The sequence below is a fragment of the Tupaia chinensis genome, unplaced genomic scaffold (genome assembly GCF_000334495.1).
Source record: "Tupaia chinensis unplaced genomic scaffold, TupChi_1.0 Scaffold000127_2, whole genome shotgun sequence".
Classification (NCBI taxonomy): Eukaryota; Metazoa; Chordata; class Mammalia; order Scandentia; family Tupaiidae; genus Tupaia; species Tupaia belangeri.
Window position 1 is genome coordinate 2,586,010 of NW_006159596.1, and position 19,961 is coordinate 2,605,970.

The 19,961-nt window shown below is 40.4% G+C and overlaps 1 protein-coding gene across 3 annotated transcripts in view; it reads left to right on the forward strand.

The window, feature by feature from the left end:
- IL15 (interleukin 15) overlaps positions 1–19,961 on the forward strand; it is a 174,805-nt gene that overhangs the window by 135,518 nt on the left and 19,326 nt on the right. For all 3 annotated transcript variants that reach the window (XM_027770339.1, XM_027770337.1, XM_027770338.1), the window contains exons 3-4: positions 18,547–18,645; positions 19,879–19,961. The exon at positions 19,879–19,961 is cut by the window's right edge and continues 42 nt beyond it. In XM_027770339.1, the coding sequence (XP_027626140.1) occupies positions 18,634–18,645; positions 19,879–19,961 (95 nt within the window). In that variant the 5' untranslated portion in view covers positions 18,547–18,633. The remainder of the gene's footprint in view (positions 1–18,546; positions 18,646–19,878) is intronic.

Genomic DNA, 19,961 nt, shown 5'->3' on the forward strand with positions numbered 1-19,961 from the left:
ACCTCCACTTCCCTTCCTTTCTCCCCCAGAGTGATGCTAAAGATATTTCCCAGTCTACTCTGTGTCCATTAATCTTCTCAGGCTCCTTCGTAGAGAAACCCAACCTGAAACACCATCAATTTTTTAAGAAGCACAATCTTTTTAATAACAGCTTTTCTGGGGATGAGGGTGGAGATCATTTATAAGATGTGACCCAATTTCAGAAACGTTCAAAGTGAAAAAAGTATGCTTCTTACATTCAAGGAAATGCATTATCTGAGTACATGAGAGTGTTGTAATTGCTTACTGCATGATCGTGTTAGCCGTGACCAATAACCTGAAACAATTAGAAGCCTTTTGCTGAAGCCATTATCTAAAGTAAGGTTAAAGATTGTTGTTCTTTCTTTTTCTCCCAGTAATTTTCCTTTTACATGCGCTCCTGCTTTGATCTCTTCTGAATTTAGGATTTTAGCCCATTGCTTTCTGTCTCTTCTCCTGTCACGTATTGTGTTGTATATTCATCTGTCAGCCAGAACCGTTTCTTGGCTATCCCACCAGCCTCCCAAACTTAGCATGCCCAGCCCTGAGTGAGTCATCATTCTTTCACACCACCCTGTGTCTTGCAGTCTTGATTAGGGAACCTATTATCCTGACATGACAAACCGTAATATCTGTTCGTCGTCTTAGACTTTTCCGCCTGCCTCACTTTGCACATCCGTCCTGCAAAGACCTGCCGGTGGTTGGTCATGTGCAGTATTACTCCAGTCAGTTTCCCCTTTTAGTGCCTACAACTACTTCCTCAGTTTAGGCCTTTATGTGGGCTGCTATAATATTAATTCACTTGTTTTCCCATCTTCGGTCTTACTTCCTTTAAGTCTACCCCTGAGGTGCCAGCAGATGGCATAGTGGGTAAGGCACTGGACTCACATGGGTCAACTGTGGGAGTCAACAGTTCAGCTGTGGTTCAAGTCCCAGACCCAGCTACTTGACCCAGCTGGGCACATGTGCATGGGTCCATGCCCAAAATCCCAAGAGGAGAATAATGGAAGAGAAAGGATTGAGGCATGGTCAACCCCCTGGGAGTCAATTCTTACTTTCCCTCTTTCTGTTTCTCTCTGACAAATGTACCCATCCTATGGCAAAAATAAACTATAAATAAATAAATAAATAAATAAATCTATCTCCTCTCTGTATCCAGTGCAGATGTGAGCATGCCATTGCCATCATGAACAGTCAACATCAGGTCCCCTGTTCAGGCCAGGCTCTCCATGAAGTAGTCCTGTTTGTCATGTCCTGTACCACTGCCATGCCCTTTCTCCAGCTCTGTGTGCTGGTCAAACTGAACTGCTTGAAACTGATGCCTCTGTGCCTTTGCCCGTTATTTTCCTCCGCCTGGAAAGCCCTTCTCCTTTCTTAGATTAGCTAACTTTAGTCATCTCTTAAGGTAGTTTATTTTTATTATATTCTAGGATATTTTCTCTCACCTAAAACATCTTATAATATTGGGTTGTCAGAAAAGTCATGACACATTTTTGTATAGAAAAAAAAAGTCATGACTTTTTCGACAACTCAGTATATAATACAAGTATGTGTTCTGTTTCTGTAGTTTTTAAAGAATAGGTGAGTAGGGTCACCCTTGTCCAACATGTAATGGGTTCTCAGCAGATCCCTACCAAGCAGAATGGAATAGTTCAGACCAGCGTATCCCTGGATCTCTTTGCATTTACTGGTTCACTTTTTTTGGTGTGTTAGCAATATTTTCCTTATTCTTCCTGGGGAAATTAATGATTTTATGTTCCACTGATATAGTAAATATTTACTGAGTGTCACTTATGCAGAAGACATCACTAGACAGTGAAAATAATAACCCAAAATAGTGTTACATTCTTTAGATCACATTATGTCTATAAGATAAATAAGACAATTTCATTAGTCACTCAAAAAATGATTAATGAGTTTTTACTATATTCCAGGGATTATTCTAGGAAGAAAGAAATTCTGGGGGAAGAAGAATACAAGCAACACATACAGCCTGTTTTTAAGAGTTTGTTGTTGTTGCTATTCAGAGGACAGAAAATTTATGCAATTGTTGGAGGAAGCTGTAAGGCCACCAGTTCTTCTGCTTAAACAAGAGAAATGATAGTATTCAGGTATGGCTGATACGAAAGATCTAACAGTCAGAAAAATCAGTGCTGTGAGAGACGATGGGATCGATCGCTGAAGCATTGACCTTAGGAAAGTGGAAAAGGATAAGATGTAGTGCACAATGCATGGTTTGATCTTTGATCAGAGCACAGTTTATCCATGGTTAGAAAGAGGAAACAGAGCTTAGGGGCACAAATGGAGGTGGGTGGAAGATGGGCCCTTTGTGGGTCCTGGTCTCTCAGTGAAATAATAGGCAAGTAATTACGTATGTGTGAGGGTGGGGAAAGTCCTGATCTTAGGAAAAAGGAGGCGGAGGGGCAACCATCACCTAACAAAATGTAATAAATAGCTGGGCAACACTAGGGATTGGTCTTCTTGAGGTGAGGACATGAATTGAAAGTGAACGTTACCATTCAGTATGGTACCATTTCTCCAGTTACAGTTAACACTGGGATAAGGTCACAGCAGGAAGAGATATCCTTAACTAGGACTGATCCTCTTGGGAAAGTTCAGTGAAAGAAAGAAGAGGCTGAGCCATTGCACATGGCTGCAAAGGAGGTGTTACATACTTTCATTTAAGATCCTGGAAGTCTTGCAGGTAGAAGAATCGGGGAACCCAGGAGCTCAATTCTCAGAACTGCCCTTCACCCTCCTTCCCTTGCTAGGAGATCTCCAACCTCCTGGCCTCACCAGTTATCAATAGGGAGGTGTCTCTGAAATTTATCTTTCCAGTTAGACCTTGCTCTTGAAATGTAGCTCTCTCCCTAATACCTTGTTAAATTGGAAATCTAATATGCAGGAAACTTAATAATCATTTGGTGCATCATGACATTCCAGTCAATGACAGACCACACATACTGGGCGGTCTTGTAAAATTACGCCGTACAGCCTGGGCGTGTAGCAGACTCTCTCATCCAGGTTTGTGTAAGTACACTCTGATGTTCACACAGCAATGAAATCACCTCTCGATGCTTTTCTCAGAACATATCCCCATTGTTAAGCAATGCACGACTCTATTTTTTCCCTCAGATCTGCTCTTCTCACAGATCCCATCTCTTCATACATGGTACCCTGCTCTTCCGGCTCATCTTTGGTGCTTCTTTTTTCTCACATACTTTACCTCCAATTCATCAGCAAGTCCTGCATCTTCCAAAGACCCAGCACTGTCCACCTCCGTCACCATCACCCTGGAGTGTCGCAGCAGCCTTTCCATGTGGCTCCCTGCACCCACATATGCCCACAAGTCTTTCTCAGTATGGCAGCCCTTTTAAATCTGTGCCAGCTCGTGTCCTCTCTGTGCTCAGTATGCTTCAAATGAATTTCCGGGGACCAGCAGTTGGCATAATGGCCGTGTCGCTGGACTCCCATGTAGTCGACCGGGGTTCGAGTCCCAGACTTAAACTCATGCCAGGCGCGTGTGCTTGCATGCCCAAAATCCCAAGAGGAGAATGGAGGAGAAGGGACTGCAGTGTGGCCATCCCCCCTAGGGGGTGATTTCTCACTTTCTATCTCTCTGTCTCTCTGTTTTTCTGGCAAGCGCACACTCCCTGTAGCAAAAACCTCTCAAAACAAAACAAAACAAAACAAAAAACATCAAATGGATTTCCCAATTCATTCCCAAACCCTTACCTGATAGACTTTCTCCCACCTTCCCCTACTTAACCCTGTCTGTCACTCTTTCACCTGACCCAGCCTCCTTGCCCTGCTTCCCCCACAAAGCCTGTGCTTTTTACTGGCTGTACCTGGCAATCTGTTCCCTCAGATAATGTTTGCTGGCCCTTCCTTTAGGTCTCTGTTTACATTCAAGGTCATCTTCCATATCGAAAGGCTGTGGTTCCTGCCCCTGGTCTACTGACCACGGGGCTGTGCCAGTGGGTGCTCTGTGATCCTGGCTGGCTGCAGAGCTGAGTGGAGAATCACGTGAAGATCTGTTGAGAGTGCCTCTCTGCTTCTCACTCTCTCCCTCTCTATAAACAACAGACTTAAAGAAATTAATGTCACCTTATCCGTCAGGCTTTTCTTGCCCATCCTGCATAAAACAGTTAATTTCACACTTGACTGTGTTTTCTGTTCTCCATAGTAATTAAGTATACCATTGGTCAAACTTTATATTTACTTGTTAATTTGTTTTCTGCCTTCTGTTTTATTTTTTTTATTTATTTTTATTTATTTATTTATTTATTTATTTATTTTCAGTGCTTTGTCCTCAGAAGAAGAGTGACTCACACTTAGCAGGGACTCAATAAATATTTGATCAGTGTATAAGTGAATGGAAGAACTAGGACTAAATTCCTGTTGTGTTCACCTTTAGCATGTAATAGTGAGCAACTTAGTTAACTTCTCTGATCTTTATATAATTAATTTGCTAAACAGGAGTGACAATAATGATGTGTGATGAACTTTTCTTTTCTTTTTTTTTTTTGGAGAGGTTTTTGCTATAGGGCACGAGCGCTCTCCAGACAGACAAGACAGAGAGAAACAGACAGAAAGTGAGAAATCACCCCTCAGGGAGGATGGCCACGCCATAAACCCTTCTCCTCCATTCTCCTCTCGGGATCTTGGGCACACACGCACACACGCTTGGTGTGAGTTTCAAGCCACTGGGTCCGGGACGTGAACCACAGTTGACTACATGGGAGTCCAGCAACATAGCCATTATGCTAACTGCTGGTCCCTGATGTACTTTTCTTCAAAAGTTTGTGATGAGATGTCCATGTAGGTGATACCATGAGCTTTTACTATGCACAGTGAACGATTTAAAATGCTCTACATAGGGGCCAGTTGGTGGCTAGTTGTTAAGATGTTGGACTCCCAAATGGCCAATTAAGGTTCGAGTCCTGGACCCAGTGGCTTAAAAATCATGCCAGGTACATGTGTGTGCATGCCCAAAATCCTGAGAAGAGAAGGAATTACAGCGTGACCATCCTCCCGGGGTGCGATTTCTCACTTTCCCCCTGCTTTTTTTTCCTCTCTCTCCAGTGAGTATATGCACCCTCTAACAAAACTCTAAAAAAAAAAAATAAAATTCTCACAATAATCATAGGAAGTATATCCATGAGTACTCTCATTTTACTGAAGAATAAAGTGCGAAGGTATATATTTTCCTTGAAGTCAGTTAGATAGTAATTGATAGAATGAGAATTGAAACCTACATTGCTGTGACAGCATATTTGTGTTGACTGGCAGCCCTGATTATGGCTGTCTCATCCTGTGCCTGTATTGTGAAAATGACCTGCGTTGAGATTCCTGTACGTTAAAATGAGCTGCTCTTGGGGCCAGCAGGTGGTATGGTGGCTAAGGCAGCTGGATTCCCACATGGCCAACTGCAGTTCGAGTCCAGGACCTGTTGGCTTGAAAAATCTTACTGGGCTCGTGTGCGTGAATGCCCTGAGAGGAGAATGGAAGAGAAAGGATGACCATCCCTCCTGGGGGGAATTTCTCACTTTTCCTCTCTGTCTCTGTCTGTCTCTCTCCTCTCTGACAAGCACACACTGTCTGTGCCAAAAATATATGTATAGATAGATAGACAGAGATAGATAGATAGATAGATAGATAGATAGATAGATAGATAGATAGATAGATACTCTGTCAGTTGGGCCTTTTAGGGGGAGGATTTATGCTGAATTTTGTCATTTTCCTCATCGACAAAGGCCATCACATGACTTTTTTTCCTTCTACTTATTTGTTTAGCAATAGGGCACCTGCACTTGCCAGAGACAGAGAAGGTGGGAAAGAGATAAATCACTCTCATGGAGAATGGCCACACTACCATCCCTTCTTATCCAGTCTCTTCTCTGGATTTTGGACACACACGCACATGTGCCCGACATGATTTCCTGTATGGACCAGTTTCACTTGAGCACTGCATTACTGCTGTGCCACCCTGTCTGCCTGTTTATTTCATGAAGGGGGAGGGTGGAGGAAGAGGGGATGGGAGAGAGAGAGAGAGAGACATTTTTTGTGTTTTGGTTGTTTCCTTAGGTTTGTAACAAAGCATGTATGTTTGCCAGATAAAGACAGACGATGAGAGGGAAAGTGAGAAATCACCCTGGGGACAATCACACCATAAACCCTCGTCCTCACATTCTCCCCTGGGGATTTTGGGCATGCTTGTACACATGCTGGTGTGAATTTCGAGCTGCCAGGTCTGGAACTCGAACCATGGTCAGCAATGTGGGAGTCCAGCCCATTAATCACTATGCTACCAGCCGGGCCCATAGAGAGGAAGGTATTTTTGGTGAGGTCTCACTGTTGTGCTTCTCTGCCTCAGCCTCCCAGTTAGCTAGGATTGCAGGCTTGTGCTACCACGACTAGTGTGTTCAGGTGGGCTTGGATTCACCGTGGGCCTCCGATGTGGTGCCAGCCTCCCTCAGTGCTGCCTTCCTGCTTACACCCCTGTGACGGGGCCGAGCAATACAGCTTTTTATCACATCTTTACATGTGTGAGTTAATGATTATGGTATGTTTAGACTTACTACTGACAGTTACTACTGATAGTTACTGTAGAGAGAGCATTTCTTTGTTGTTTGTTTTTCATCGTTATTTGTACATTCACCAGCAGGAGGGGTTCTTATAAACTCACCAGAGAGAGAGAGAGAAAGTAGAAAGTACCTCTTCATGGGGTATGGTCACATTGCAACCCTTCTTCCTCTACTTCTCCTTATGAGATTTTGGGCTCACACACATGTGCCTGGTATGTTTCTCAAACTGCTGGGTCCAGGACTCAAACCGCACAGTGAGCCATGTGGGATCCAACTGTCTTAACCACCATGCCACAGGACATCCCTTTTACTTTTTGTTTCACTTAGCTCCATTTTGCTTTTTTTAAAATCTGGTTTGGAGGGAACCAGCAGTTAGCGTAATGGCTATGTTGCTGGACTCCCACGTAGTTGACCACGGTTCATGTCCCGGACCTGGTGGCTTAAAACTCACGCCGGGCACGTGTGCGTGCGTGCCCAAGATCCTGAGAGGAGAATGGAGGAGAAGGGATTGCGGCATGACCATGCCCCCTGGGGGGTGATTTCTCGCTTTCTGTCTCTATGTCTCTCTCTGTCTGTCTGGCGAGCGCACGCGCCCTACAGTGAAAATCTCTCCAAAAAAAAAAAAAATCTGGTTTGGAAATTAACCTGATTTTTATGTGTTTGATTTTTATTTTGTAGTTAACCTTTCCTCTTGGTTTTTGCAGTTAAGCAGTATGAATGTGTTTCAGATCTCCCAAATAAAATAATAATATCACTAGTTTAAAAAAATTCTCTTTTGCATACCATTTCCTACATGGAGATTATCTGTGATTTTCTTCCATACCTATTTGGAAAAGTGTATGATTGAATCTATGACTGAGGGAATGAAGTGACCCTAAAGCAGTATGAGGGAAATTTTTGTGATCGTAGATAGGTTTTATATTATGATTGCATTAGTGATTTCATGGGTGTGTACAACTGTCAAAACTCGGCATGCTGTATGCTTAAAATGGGCATGTTTTATTATCTTGAAATTGCATCTCCAAGCTGGTTCTGAAAGTACGGTAGAGAATGTCAGAGAAGGCAAGAAATCACTAGCAGGAGACAGAGCGGTCCCATTAGAGGTTACATCTCGTGAAATTTATGACACTTGCTTTTCAGCAATACTTAGCAGCTTGGAATTTGAAATTATAGAAATGAAAGAAGTAGGAAGAGAAAATGTGTAGGACACTTAAGTTTTCTGTGTAGGACGGCATTATAGTGACTGACTGGGGCACCGTGGATAGGGAGGCAGATGCAGCTGAGAGGCTGATGGTTTTGAAAATGGGGACAATGGAGTAAGAAACAAATGAAAAATCAAATCCAACAAAAAGGGTCCTGTGTGCTTGTTGTGTACCTGCATGGTGGTAGAGGTGGAGGCACAGTGATGAACAAGATAAATCAAGGTTTTAGCCATACGAGTTTTCACAAAATCAATGTATGAATGAGCTAAAAAAAAAAAAAAAAAAAAAAAAGTACTTAAAAAATTTGCCAGTGGTATGGTGAATGAGGCTTCTGGGTCATTCCTAAGAGCGACTTTGCAGTTTGAGTCCCAGAGGCGCAGCAGCTTGAAAAACACACTGGATGCATGCGAATGTGTGCCCACAATCTCCAAAGGGTGCTTTCTCACTCTCCCTGTTTCTGTCTTTTTCTCCAGAGAGCACTTGTGGCCTCTGACAAATTAAAAAAAACAAACAAACAAGCAAACAAAAAAAAAACAAAAAAAGACCTGCCATTAGTTACTTAGACCCAACTATAGCTGTTATTTGTTTAATGCTCTGTTTTTTTTGTTGTTGTTGTTGTTTTCTGCATTTCTTACTTGAATTATGTTTTTTATTTTCCTGGAGTATATTTTCACATCATTATTGTACATTCATTCTGTGGGCTCTACATTTTCTATGGTCTGGTATGACAGCATGCTGTTTGCCCCCTTTTTCAAAGATTAATAGCTTCTAGGTTCAAATTCATTTAAGTAAGTTGCTCTTAGCATATGTTTCTGTATCTCAGAATTAGGAAGTTCAATTAAAAATTGCTGTTTTGTTTGTCCTTTTTGTGTAATATAATCACTATAGAAACTTGTGATTTTTTTTCAATTCTATAAAATTTTCATTTATGATTCTTTTGAGTATTTCATCCTTTCCATTCTCTTCATGGTCTCTTTCTGGAACTTTTTTTATATGTTAGAATTTCTATACCTATTTCATAATTTCTAACGTTTTATCCTTTCATACTCTGGCTTGGGGAAATCTCTTCACCTTTGGTAAGTTTGAATAAAGTACTTTTGGAAAACGCCTCAAGGGCCCGAGCTCATGAATTGTTTCTGGGTAGGAGGTTAGGTATCATGGCTCTGCTTCCCTGAGGGAGTTATCACTGTATTATAGCTGCCCTGGAGAATTACACTACCTAGGATTTTTCAAGAACACTAACACAAAACATTTTAAAACAGAAATGCACCAAATGACAGAAAAGACACATAAGGCCTAGCTGTGGTCGTGCAGGCGGTAGGCATGCTGCTATGTGCTACTGGAGACCATGTGGAAAGGCTTCAGGTTCGTGTCCTGGGTCTTCATCAATGCTCTTGGTGATTGATGGCTGCAGGCTGTGAGAAGGCTAGTGAGAACCTTGTTGAGATTGCCTTTTTTTCTCTCTCCGATGAAGGAAAGCATTTTTTAAAAAAAATCTAAAAAGCACATGGACATATTGCTACATAGAAGTCTAATCAGAGCATGCTAAGACCCTCTACTGTATATGTCCTATAGCTACATTTATGCCTCTTCCTCCTCTATCATAGATGATCAACTATCTGAGGTGTTTCTGTATTCATTCTACATAACACCATCTGTTTAATTAATGCTTTCGGGGTAGTGATGGCAACTAAGGTGTCCAAATCTTATTGCTGCCTCTATCCTTGGCAGTTCAATAATATTTAAATGGATTATGGATTGCTTTGGAAACATTTCAATATAATTAAGCAATTTGTCATATTTTAAGCATTCCCAAGAATTTAAGAATTTATGTTATATACATATTTTATACACCTTTATATTGAATAATATTTTTAAAAGAGGAAACAGCTTACTTAACCATTTATTTTTGTTGTTTTGATAAAGTCCTGTGAAATTTATAGGCCCTATTAACATGCTATGTAGTCTTATAAGAGAATTAAATACCAACTTCAGGTCTTATATCTATATGACTTAAAAAAAATAGAGAACTCACACTCACTAGAGAGAGAGACAGAGAGAGGGAGGAGAGGAGAATGCACCTTCCATGGGGCAGGGTCATACCACAATCTCTTCTCCTTTATCTCTCCCTGCTTTTAGGATTTGGGAGATGTACACACATGTACCCAGTATATTTCTCAAGCCACTGGGTCCAGGAATTAAACCATGTAGTCAGCCATGTAGGATCCAGATATCTTAACCACCAGGCCATGGAACCAGCCACATACGTATTAATTTTTGGAAATCACTATAGTTAGCGATGTTCACATAGTTTATATCAGTTGTAACCAATATTAAGCCTTAACACCTTCATGTTGAATGCAGATTGTGTTTGAGGATGTTTTATATTTGAAAATTCCTTATTGGTGTCAGTTGAAGATAGCTTGAAAGCAATTACTGACAAGGTGCCAGTACAATTACTGGTAGAAAAATTTGAGACATTTAAAGATACCACTTTCTTAGTTGTACTCCAACTAGGACTGATTTAGAGATCCAAAGAGCTAGAGGTCAGAAGTCAGCCAACCAACTGTTTATTTATCAAAACCAACAGTTTATCAGCACAGGTGGTTGTTGGGTCAGATCCACCAACCACCTGTTTGGTCAATCATGTTGTTTTGGAACCCGGCCCAACCCATTCAGTTATGCATCATCTGAGCTGCTTTCATACTAAAGTGACTGAGTTAAGTAGTTACAACAAAGACCGCAAGACTTCCCACACTTGAACTGTGTGTTATCTGGCTCTTTACAGAAAGTGTTTATCAGTTCCTGCTACATACAGCTGTTTTGTCTACTCTTACCCATCACCACTTTCTCACTGTTCCAAACATGACTCATTGCTGTCTGCACGCACACACACACACACACACACACACACACTTGTTCTCATATGTCCTTGCTCAGACTTTCCTCCAGCTAGATGTTGTTTCTTCCTTGGGCTCATGTCTGAAACCAATCTGTTCATCAAGATACAATAAAATTAAACTTCCTGGACATATCTCCCAATTGCTCTCATTTTTGTGTGTGGGGGATATTTTTTGTACAGGGTGCGTGCACTCCCCAGTGAAAGACAGAAAGATAGAAAGCAAGAAATCATCCCCCAGGGAGGATGGCCATACCGCAATCCCTTCTCCTCCAATCTCCTCTCAAGATTTTGGGCATGCATGCACATGTGGCCAGCATGAGTTTTTAAGCCACCAGGTCCAGGACTCAAACTATTGTCGACTATGTGAGAGTCCAGCGATGTAACCATTACACCATCTGCTGGTCCCTCAATTGCTCTTTTGTATATACTCTAAAATCCATTGCCGCTCTCTTGCTTGTACTTGCTTGGTCCAAACACAACAGATTTAACTCCAGTTTTCCACCTGATCCAGGATACCTATCCCTTGCAGCTTGCTGTGGCTGAGAAAGCACACAGGTGTACTGACTAATCTCACTCTCTGACCATTCACGACCAGAACCTTCAGTAGGCCAGGCTGTCATGCTGTACTTACATCTTTTTATTCTCCCTGCTACCTTCATGGCGGTTTCCTGTCCTGTCCTTAAAGCCCAGTGCTGTCCCCCATTCTCCCATTCTCCCAGCATTGCAGAGGGATGTGCTGCCATTGCACCACCATGACTGGGCCCTGATAACAAGGTTCTTTGTATTCCACAATCATTAGCATATCCTGAGGTGATATGAAAGTGCCTGGACCATAGTAAGTGCTCAGTAAATCTCTACTAAATGAATCAAGGACAGTAATGCTGTCTTTTCATTTTTGTTTGGTTTTGGTTTTGGGTTTGGTTGTGGTTTTAGCCATAAGACTCATGCACTTGCCAGAGAGAGAGAGGAAAATGAGAAATTACCTCTGAAAGGGGATGGCCATGCCACAATCCCTTCTCTTCCATTCTCCGTTCAGAATTTTGGACATGCACGCACATGCGCTCAGTATGGTTCTCAAGATGCCAGGGCCAGGATCCAAACTGTGGTCGACCATGTAGGAGTTCAATGCATTAACCACCATGCCACCTGCTGGCCCCACTGTCTTGCATTCTTTTGATATTCCACTTAATCTTGGCTTGCCTTCTATTTTAGTTTTTTGAGTGAATAGGTGACATGTTTACCTAATAAACCAATACTTACAACTCTCCTTTTATTGACAATGTGTGACTAAACAAGTAAATAAATAGAAGAAAACAAAACAGCAAGTATGTGAGAGCATATTTCCTCACTGGGGAGAACTATAATATGGATAGGGCATGTAACATGATTACAGTTATTTTCACAAGTCACTTCTGTATTAATACAGAAACTGTCAGTGCTGCCCAGCTGTGTGGATTTACCCATCCTTCACAATGTGTACCCCTGGGCAGTGTCATCTGCTAGGGCTGCAGTGTGCCACAAGGCCAACACTCTCCCTGTGGTGACACTTAGCCACAAGATTCCAAGACACTCCTGTTTAAACCTGTGAGCTCCTTGAGGACTACAGCTGGGAATTACTTGTTTTTAGCCCCCTGACCTGGTATGCAGGGGGTAAAGGACAACCCACAGATGTGGATTGTGAGGGCATGTTATGATTGTGTATGATAAGCATGCTAAGGGTTACAACTGCCTCTGTAGTTCTCAAAAAAATGTGACTAAAATGGAAGTAGGAATGTATTTCCACTCTATTTTTGCCTTCTAAAAGTAATTAACCTGCTTTCAGTTACTTCTCTTCACATAAAGATATTGTCATGAGGGCCAGCCCATTGCCTGGTGGTTAAGGGAGCTGGATCCCACATGGCCAGTTACATGGTTTGAGGTCAAAACTAATGCCTTGAAAAACAAGCCAGGCATGTATGCATGTGTGCCCCAAATCCCAATGAGATGAAGTAATGGAGGAGAAGGGATTGCTGCGTGACTATTCCTCTTGGGGGTGCTTTTCTCCCCTTCCCTTTCCCTCTCTCTCTGTCTCTCTGGCAGTCACACACCTCCTAACAAACAAACGACAAGAAAAAACAGGCCAGCAGGTGGTGTGAAGGTTAAAGCAGCTGGATCTCACATGGTCGACTGCACACTTTGAGCCCCAGTGGCATAAGAATTATGCTGGACACATGCGTGCGCGCGCGTGTGTGTGTGTGTGTGTGTGTATGTGCCCAAAATCCCGAGAGGAGAATGAAGGAGAAGATAGCCCACAAAGATATACAGTAATTATATGTAAACCAGAAACCAAAATAAAAAATAATAATTAAAAAGAACTAAAATAGAAAAAAATAATAAAAGAAAACCGCCAAAAATAGTTTCTCACTTTTCCTCACTCTTTGTCTCTCTCTCTCTCTCTCCTATGGCAAAAATCGATATTTTAAAAAAGATATTGCCATAACTGAATGTGATAATATATGGGAAATAGTTTTTATCATCCTTCAGGCACTAAGTAAACAAGACTTATTCTAATTTATATCATCATCATTAATAATAACTATATTAATAGTTAACACTGAGTCCTGTCCAAAGAGAGAGGAATAGAGTATTTACCATTCCTGGTCTTTTTGGACATGCAGGGATTATACCCATACACACATATGATCTATTTATCTATATCTATATCCATTCCTAAGGAAATCTTTGGCCCACAGAACTGTGGTCTATGGCACTGTGTGTTTTGTTTGTGCAGGATGAATGCTTTAAAAGATGCTGGGAATGTGAGTATATCTTTGATTTGATTATTATCCACTGCATGCATCCCTAAAATGCCATACTGTAGAGACTAGCAGATAGCATAATGGTTGCATCACTGGACTCTCATGTAGTTAACGGCAGTTCAAGTCCCAGACCTGGTGACTTAAAACTCAGGCCAGGTGTGTACATGTACATGGCCAAGATCCCAAGAGGATCTTGGATCTTGGCTATCTCCCTGAGAGGTAATTTCTCACTTTCTGTCTCTCTGTCTCTGTCTCTCTGACAAGTGCACTTGCCCTATAGCAAAAATCTCTCTCTAAAAAAATAAAAAAGCCATACAGTAGCCCACAAAGATATACAGTAATTATATGTAAACCAGAAACCAAAATATAACAATAATGATTAAAAAGAACTAAAATAGAAAAAATAAAAAATAAAGTTGCCAAGAAACACCAGATTCTTTGCTGTCAGCCTACAAAGTCGTTTAAATTTCTTTGCCAAATCACAGTCAGAGCTGCAAAGTGTTCCTTTTCAGTTATGTTAGCTTCCATTATCATCATTTTGTTGGCAGCTTTTGAGGACTTATCCTACCACATTCCTCCACATTGGTGACCATGTTCTATTGTGGAGCCTTCTGGTTAAAGCACTGTCCTCTTTTCCTCATAGGAGGATGGAGGTGAGTTGGGTAACGAAGGTCCTTCCCTCCATTGGTGAGACCCACTCCTGCCAGTGAGTGAAATCCTCATTGTTTATTCAGGTGGCATAAAGGCCTTGCTACAAATTATGTGATGATTTTCTTAAGAAAACCACAATACCGAAAGTGTTCACAGATGGGTTCTGCTGCTGTTCCTCTCTCATGAATGCCAAATATTTCTAATGGCCCACTACATTCTGCATGAAAAACCCAGTTTTTGTTATACTTTCTTTCTGAAAGCAATTTTTCTTTTTTTTTTTAAAATTTTTCTATTTTTTTTGGAGAGATTTTCTCTATAGGGCGTGTGCGCTCGCCAGGCAGACAGAGAGAGACATAGAGACAGAAAGTGAGAAATCACCCCCCAGGGGGGATGGTCACGCCACAGTCCCTTCTCCTCCATTCTCCTCTCGGGATCTTGGGCATGCAGGCACATGCGCCTGGTGTGAGTTTTAAGCCACTGGGTCCGGGACGCGAGTTCAGTGACATAGCCATTACCCTAATTGCTGGTTCCCGAAAGCAATTTCTCTTCTTTCAGTTCTCTGCCATCTAGGTGTTCTAACTGAATAATTTTGGTTAAATTTTTGGGTTGTAAACAACTGGTGATTTATTACCCTCTTCCATAATTATCCTCTGTGTAACCAGAAGTATTTTAAAATACTTTTAGGGTCATTCTATTTATATTGCCACCTTCATGCACTCTTATTGCAGACCTGGTTAACCTTATTAAACATTGACTCGACAAAAATAAAACATCACACCGCCCTTGGCAGTACCCAGTCCAAGTCAATAAATACTATTTTTCGAACTATGTGAAATTTGGGATACCACAATTGAAAAGGATGTGAGGGTTTTAAGAGGCTTTGGATAAATAATGATTGAAGCTCTTTTTTTTTTTTTTTAATTACAGAACCAAGATAATACAAAGAGAATGGTTACACAATGGGAATAGGGAGGGTTTGCTTTAAATAAACTAGTTAAGGGATGATTTAGATCATATGTAACAGGATAATTAGATTTAATATGTCCTTTTTATGGGAAAAAAGGTATTCATATTGAATATACTTTTATAGTATCTTGTTTAATGCATAACTTTCAATTTTTCTTTTTAAAAATAGTACATCTTGGGCCAGCAGATGGTGTGGAGGTTAAGGCAAGTGGATTCCATGTGGCTGACTGCACGGCTTGAGTCCCAGACCCAGCAGCTTAGGAATTATGCCAAGTGCATATGCATATGTGCTCCAAATCCCAAGAGAAGAATGGAAGAGAAGGGGCTGCAGCGTGGCCATCCCCCCGGGGGGATTCCTCACTTTCTCTCTCTTTCTCTCTGTCAAGTGCATGAGTCCTATAGCAAACTAATAAATAAATAAATAAAATACATCTTTTTTAAACTTTTTTTTTTGAGAGATTTTTGCTATAGGGTGCATGCACTTGGTAGAGAGAAAAAGAGACAGTAAGAAATCACTCCCCCCCCCACCCACTCCATTCTCCTCTCGGGATCTTGGGCATGCAGGCACATGCGCCTGGTGTGAGTTTTAAGCCACTGGGTCCGGGACGCGAGTTCAGTGACATAGCCATTACCCTAATTGCTGGTTCCCGAAAGCAATTTCTCTTCTTTCAGTTCTCTGCCATCTAGGTGTTCTAACTGAATAATTTTGGTTAAATTTTTGGGTTGTAAACAACTGGTGATTTATTACCCTCTTCCATAATTATCCTCTGTGTAACCAGAAGTATTTTAAAATACTTTTAGGGTCATTCTATTTATATTGCCACCTTCATGCACTCTTATTGCAGACCTGGTTAACCTTATTAAACATTGACTCGACAAAAATAAAACATCACACCGCCCTTGGCAGTACCCAGTCCAAGTCAATAAATACTATTTTTCGAACTATGTGAAATTTGGGATACCACAATTGAAAAGGATGTGAGGGTTTTAAGAGGCTTTGGATAAATAATGATTGAAGCTCTTTTTTTTTTTTTTTAATTACAGAACCAAGATAATACAAAGAGAATGGTTACACAATGGGAATAGGGAGGGTTTGCTTTAAATAAACTAGTTAAGGGATGATTTAGATCATATGTAACAGGATAATTAGATTTAATATGTCCTTTTTATGGGAAAAAAGGTATTCATATTGAATATACTTTTATAGTATCTTGTTTAATGCATAACTTTCAATTTTTCTTTTTAAAAATAGTACATCTTGGGCCAGCAGATGGTGTGGAGGTTAAGGCAAGTGGATTCCATGTGGCTGACTGCACGGCTTGAGTCCCAGACCCAGCAGCTTAGGAATTATGCCAAGTGCATATGCATATGTGCTCCAAATCCCAAGAGAAGAATGGAAGAGAAGGGGCTGCAGCGTGGCCATCCCCCCGGGGGGATTCCTCACTTTCTCTCTCTTTCTCTCTGTCAAGTGCATGAGTCCTATAGCAAACTAATAAATAAATAAATAAAATACATCTTTTTTAAACTTTTTTTTTTGAGAGATTTTTGCTCAGACATACACACGTACCTGACATGAGTTTTAAGTCTCCAGGTCTGGTACTCAAAACACTGTTGACTACATGGGAGTCCAGCAACATAACCATTATGCCATCTGCTGGTTCCTATAGCTTATATTTTAAAGCAGGCATTTTTATGTTTCCAAAACAGATGAAAATATAATAATTTCATATTTGACTTTATGGAACTTAATTATAGTAAATATCTATATGAAGAAATGTGGCAGCTGTTGATGGGTTATAGTCCAGCAACATAACCATTATGCCATCTGCTGGTTCCTATAGCTTATATTTTAAAGCAGGCATTTTTATGTTTCCAAAACAGATGAAAATATAATAATTTCATATTTGACTTTATGGAACTTAATTATAGTAAATATCTATATGAAGGGATGTGGCAGCTGTTGATGGGTTATTATAGAGGTCAACAAATATCTATTAATGTTTTATAAAAATTTTGCCAGAGGGCACATGTAGTCATTAAAGAGAGAGAAAAAGAGACAGTGAGAGAAAGAGAGTACTCACCATGGGGGATGATCACGTTACCATCCATTCACTTCTATGTCCCCCTCCTTTTGGATTTTTACGCACACATGCACATATACTCCATGTGTTTTTCAAGCTGCTGGGTCTAAGACTTGAACTGTCCTGAAGGCCATATTGAATATAGGCACCTTAAGCACCAGGCCACTGGCTAACACCATACAGTATTTATTTTTAAAGGACAGCAAGAATAATATTTTTGTTTATAGTTTATATATTTTAGTTTTACGAGGTTTTTTTTTTTGTTCGTTTGTTATGTTTGTTTTTTTAGAGAGATTTTTGCTATAGGGTGCGTGTGCTGGCTAGAAAGACAGAGAGGGAGAAATCATTCCCCAGAGGGTATGGCCACACCACAATCCCTTCTCCTCCATTCTCCTCTCAGTATTTTTGGCATGCACACACATGCACCTGGTGTGAGTTTCAAGCCTCTAGGTTCCGGACTCGAACCACAGTCAACCATGTGGGAGTCCAGTGACATAACCATTATACCATCTGGTGATCCCAGTTTTAAGTTTTTTTGTTTTTTTTTAAATAAATGGGGTTTAGCATGAAAATTCTTAATCTCCATGTGCTTCCCTTGCTTTGAATTAGAAAATATGTAATTTTGTTATTCATAAAATTCTCAAATGATGTTTTGATTAATAATGATTTATTTCAAAGCCCGAGGACATCTATTTTATATCTGTAGAAATAGCTTCTGCTCTTATAAATTAGGTGAATGTTCAGTGGCTATTCGAATCCGACGAACATTTTGTTGCTTCTACTTTTCATGAGTATGGCTCTGACATTTGTTAGTTCAGGGACATATTATAATAGAAAGTATTTGTATCTTTATTATAATTAGGCAGATCTGCTCTCGAATCCTGACTGTCATGTACTTTCTTTGTTTTTGGTTTAGAGACAGAGTGAGAGAGAGAGAAATGGAAAAGCATACCCTGTGGGGAATGATCATGCCACAATCTCTTTTCCTCCATTTCTCCCTTCTGTCAGGATTTTGGGCGCGCAGCACACTTTCCCAGAGTGTTTTTCAAGCTGCCTGTCTAGACTGAACCATACAGTTGGCCATGTGGGTTCTGGCCACCTTAATCACCACATTACCAGCTGGCCTTGTCGTGTACTTTTTCTGGGGCTGGGTTAGTTTGCCTTCATGATGCTAACCTTAACCCCAGGATTATGTCAGTATTCATGTGATGCATATATTAAGTAACTAATAGAGTGTTCACTAAAATGTAGGCACTCCATAAACACCATTCACTCCCTTTCCCTCCCTGTCTCTCCACTCGCGTTCTTAATGGCTCATCCTTTACTTGCCTTGTACTCTAGGAGATATTCTGGATGGAAGGCTGCTGGAAGCCCATTGCCATAGTCAGCTCTTCTTCAATACCTACGGATTTACCTCGGCATTGAGTAATGAGAATTTCGGTAAGAAGAAAATACCCTCTGGGATTTTCTTTAAAAAATCACTTGAATCTCAAACTTTGTAATAATTAGAGTTGTATGATGATTATCTGAAGATCTTGAGATGTTACAGTTGTTGGTTCACACATGGATTGCCCTTACTTGGGAAAGAATTAAAACAGACTTCTAAAAACTCTACTAACCATCTTGCTATCTCTTTGTGTCATTGAAAATGCATTTTTTCAGTTCTTCCAGTCTCTTTGGTTCCTTCAACACCTATATACTGAGTTCATGATGTAGTCTTTGAGGGCAAGGACTGGGTATTAACCATCTCTTCACTGTAGACTGTGATGCATAGACCCTCAGTGATCAAGGTGGCAGTCAGTATTATTTTTGGAAACTGTAAAAGCAAAAATAACAAAACACTGGGAAGCTCTGAGAGAAAAGACTTTGCTAAATCACTAGGAAGGAAATATTATTGTATATGGTTCTCAGGATAGAGGAGAGTATCTTTAGTTGGATCCACTTTTATCCATTTATCTCCAAGTGATATAGCTAGTGTACTTATGTCAGTAATTAAGCTGTTTTTTAATCTATGTTGTACGAAATATATTGGCCTATTAAAAATGGAAGGAAGATGATGGAGAAGTCAAACGTAATGGGAAATAGTTAAGTAATGACATTATTATGTATATAAATTATGAACTATTATGAAATGAGTACATATGTAAATTTATAAATATATTTTTGTTAAACTACTATTATCAACATACATCTGGAAAAATACCTATTGAAAATTTTGTGGGGGCCAGTAGGTGGTGTAGTGGTTAAGGCGTTGGACTCCCACATGACCAACTGTGGTTTGAGTCCCAGACTCCTTGGCTTAAAAATTAGGCTGGGCATATGTTCATGTGTACCCGAAATCCCAAGGGGAGATTGTAAGAGAAGAAACTGTGGTATAGCCACAGTTTTCCTCTCTCTCTGGTTCTCTCTGTTTCTCTTTGGGGAGTGCATGCACCCTATGGCAAAAATCTAAAAAGCAAACAAACTAACAAACTTTGTGTATAGGAGAGAGAGTTATAAGTGGGGGGCAAAGAAAAAGGGGGGGATAAATTTTAGTTATTATTTCTGATAAGGAATATTAATTTTGGAATTGTGATAAATTCATATTTTGTCCTTAAAATATGATAAAAGATCATTTGAAATCTCACTTCTTGACTAAAAAAAAAATAACCATTTTGTTTCTATATTTTTCAGAAACCAAATTTGAGAAGTACTTCCATCCAGTGCTATTTGTGTTTACTTCTAAACAGTCAATTTTTAACTGAGGCTGGCATTCC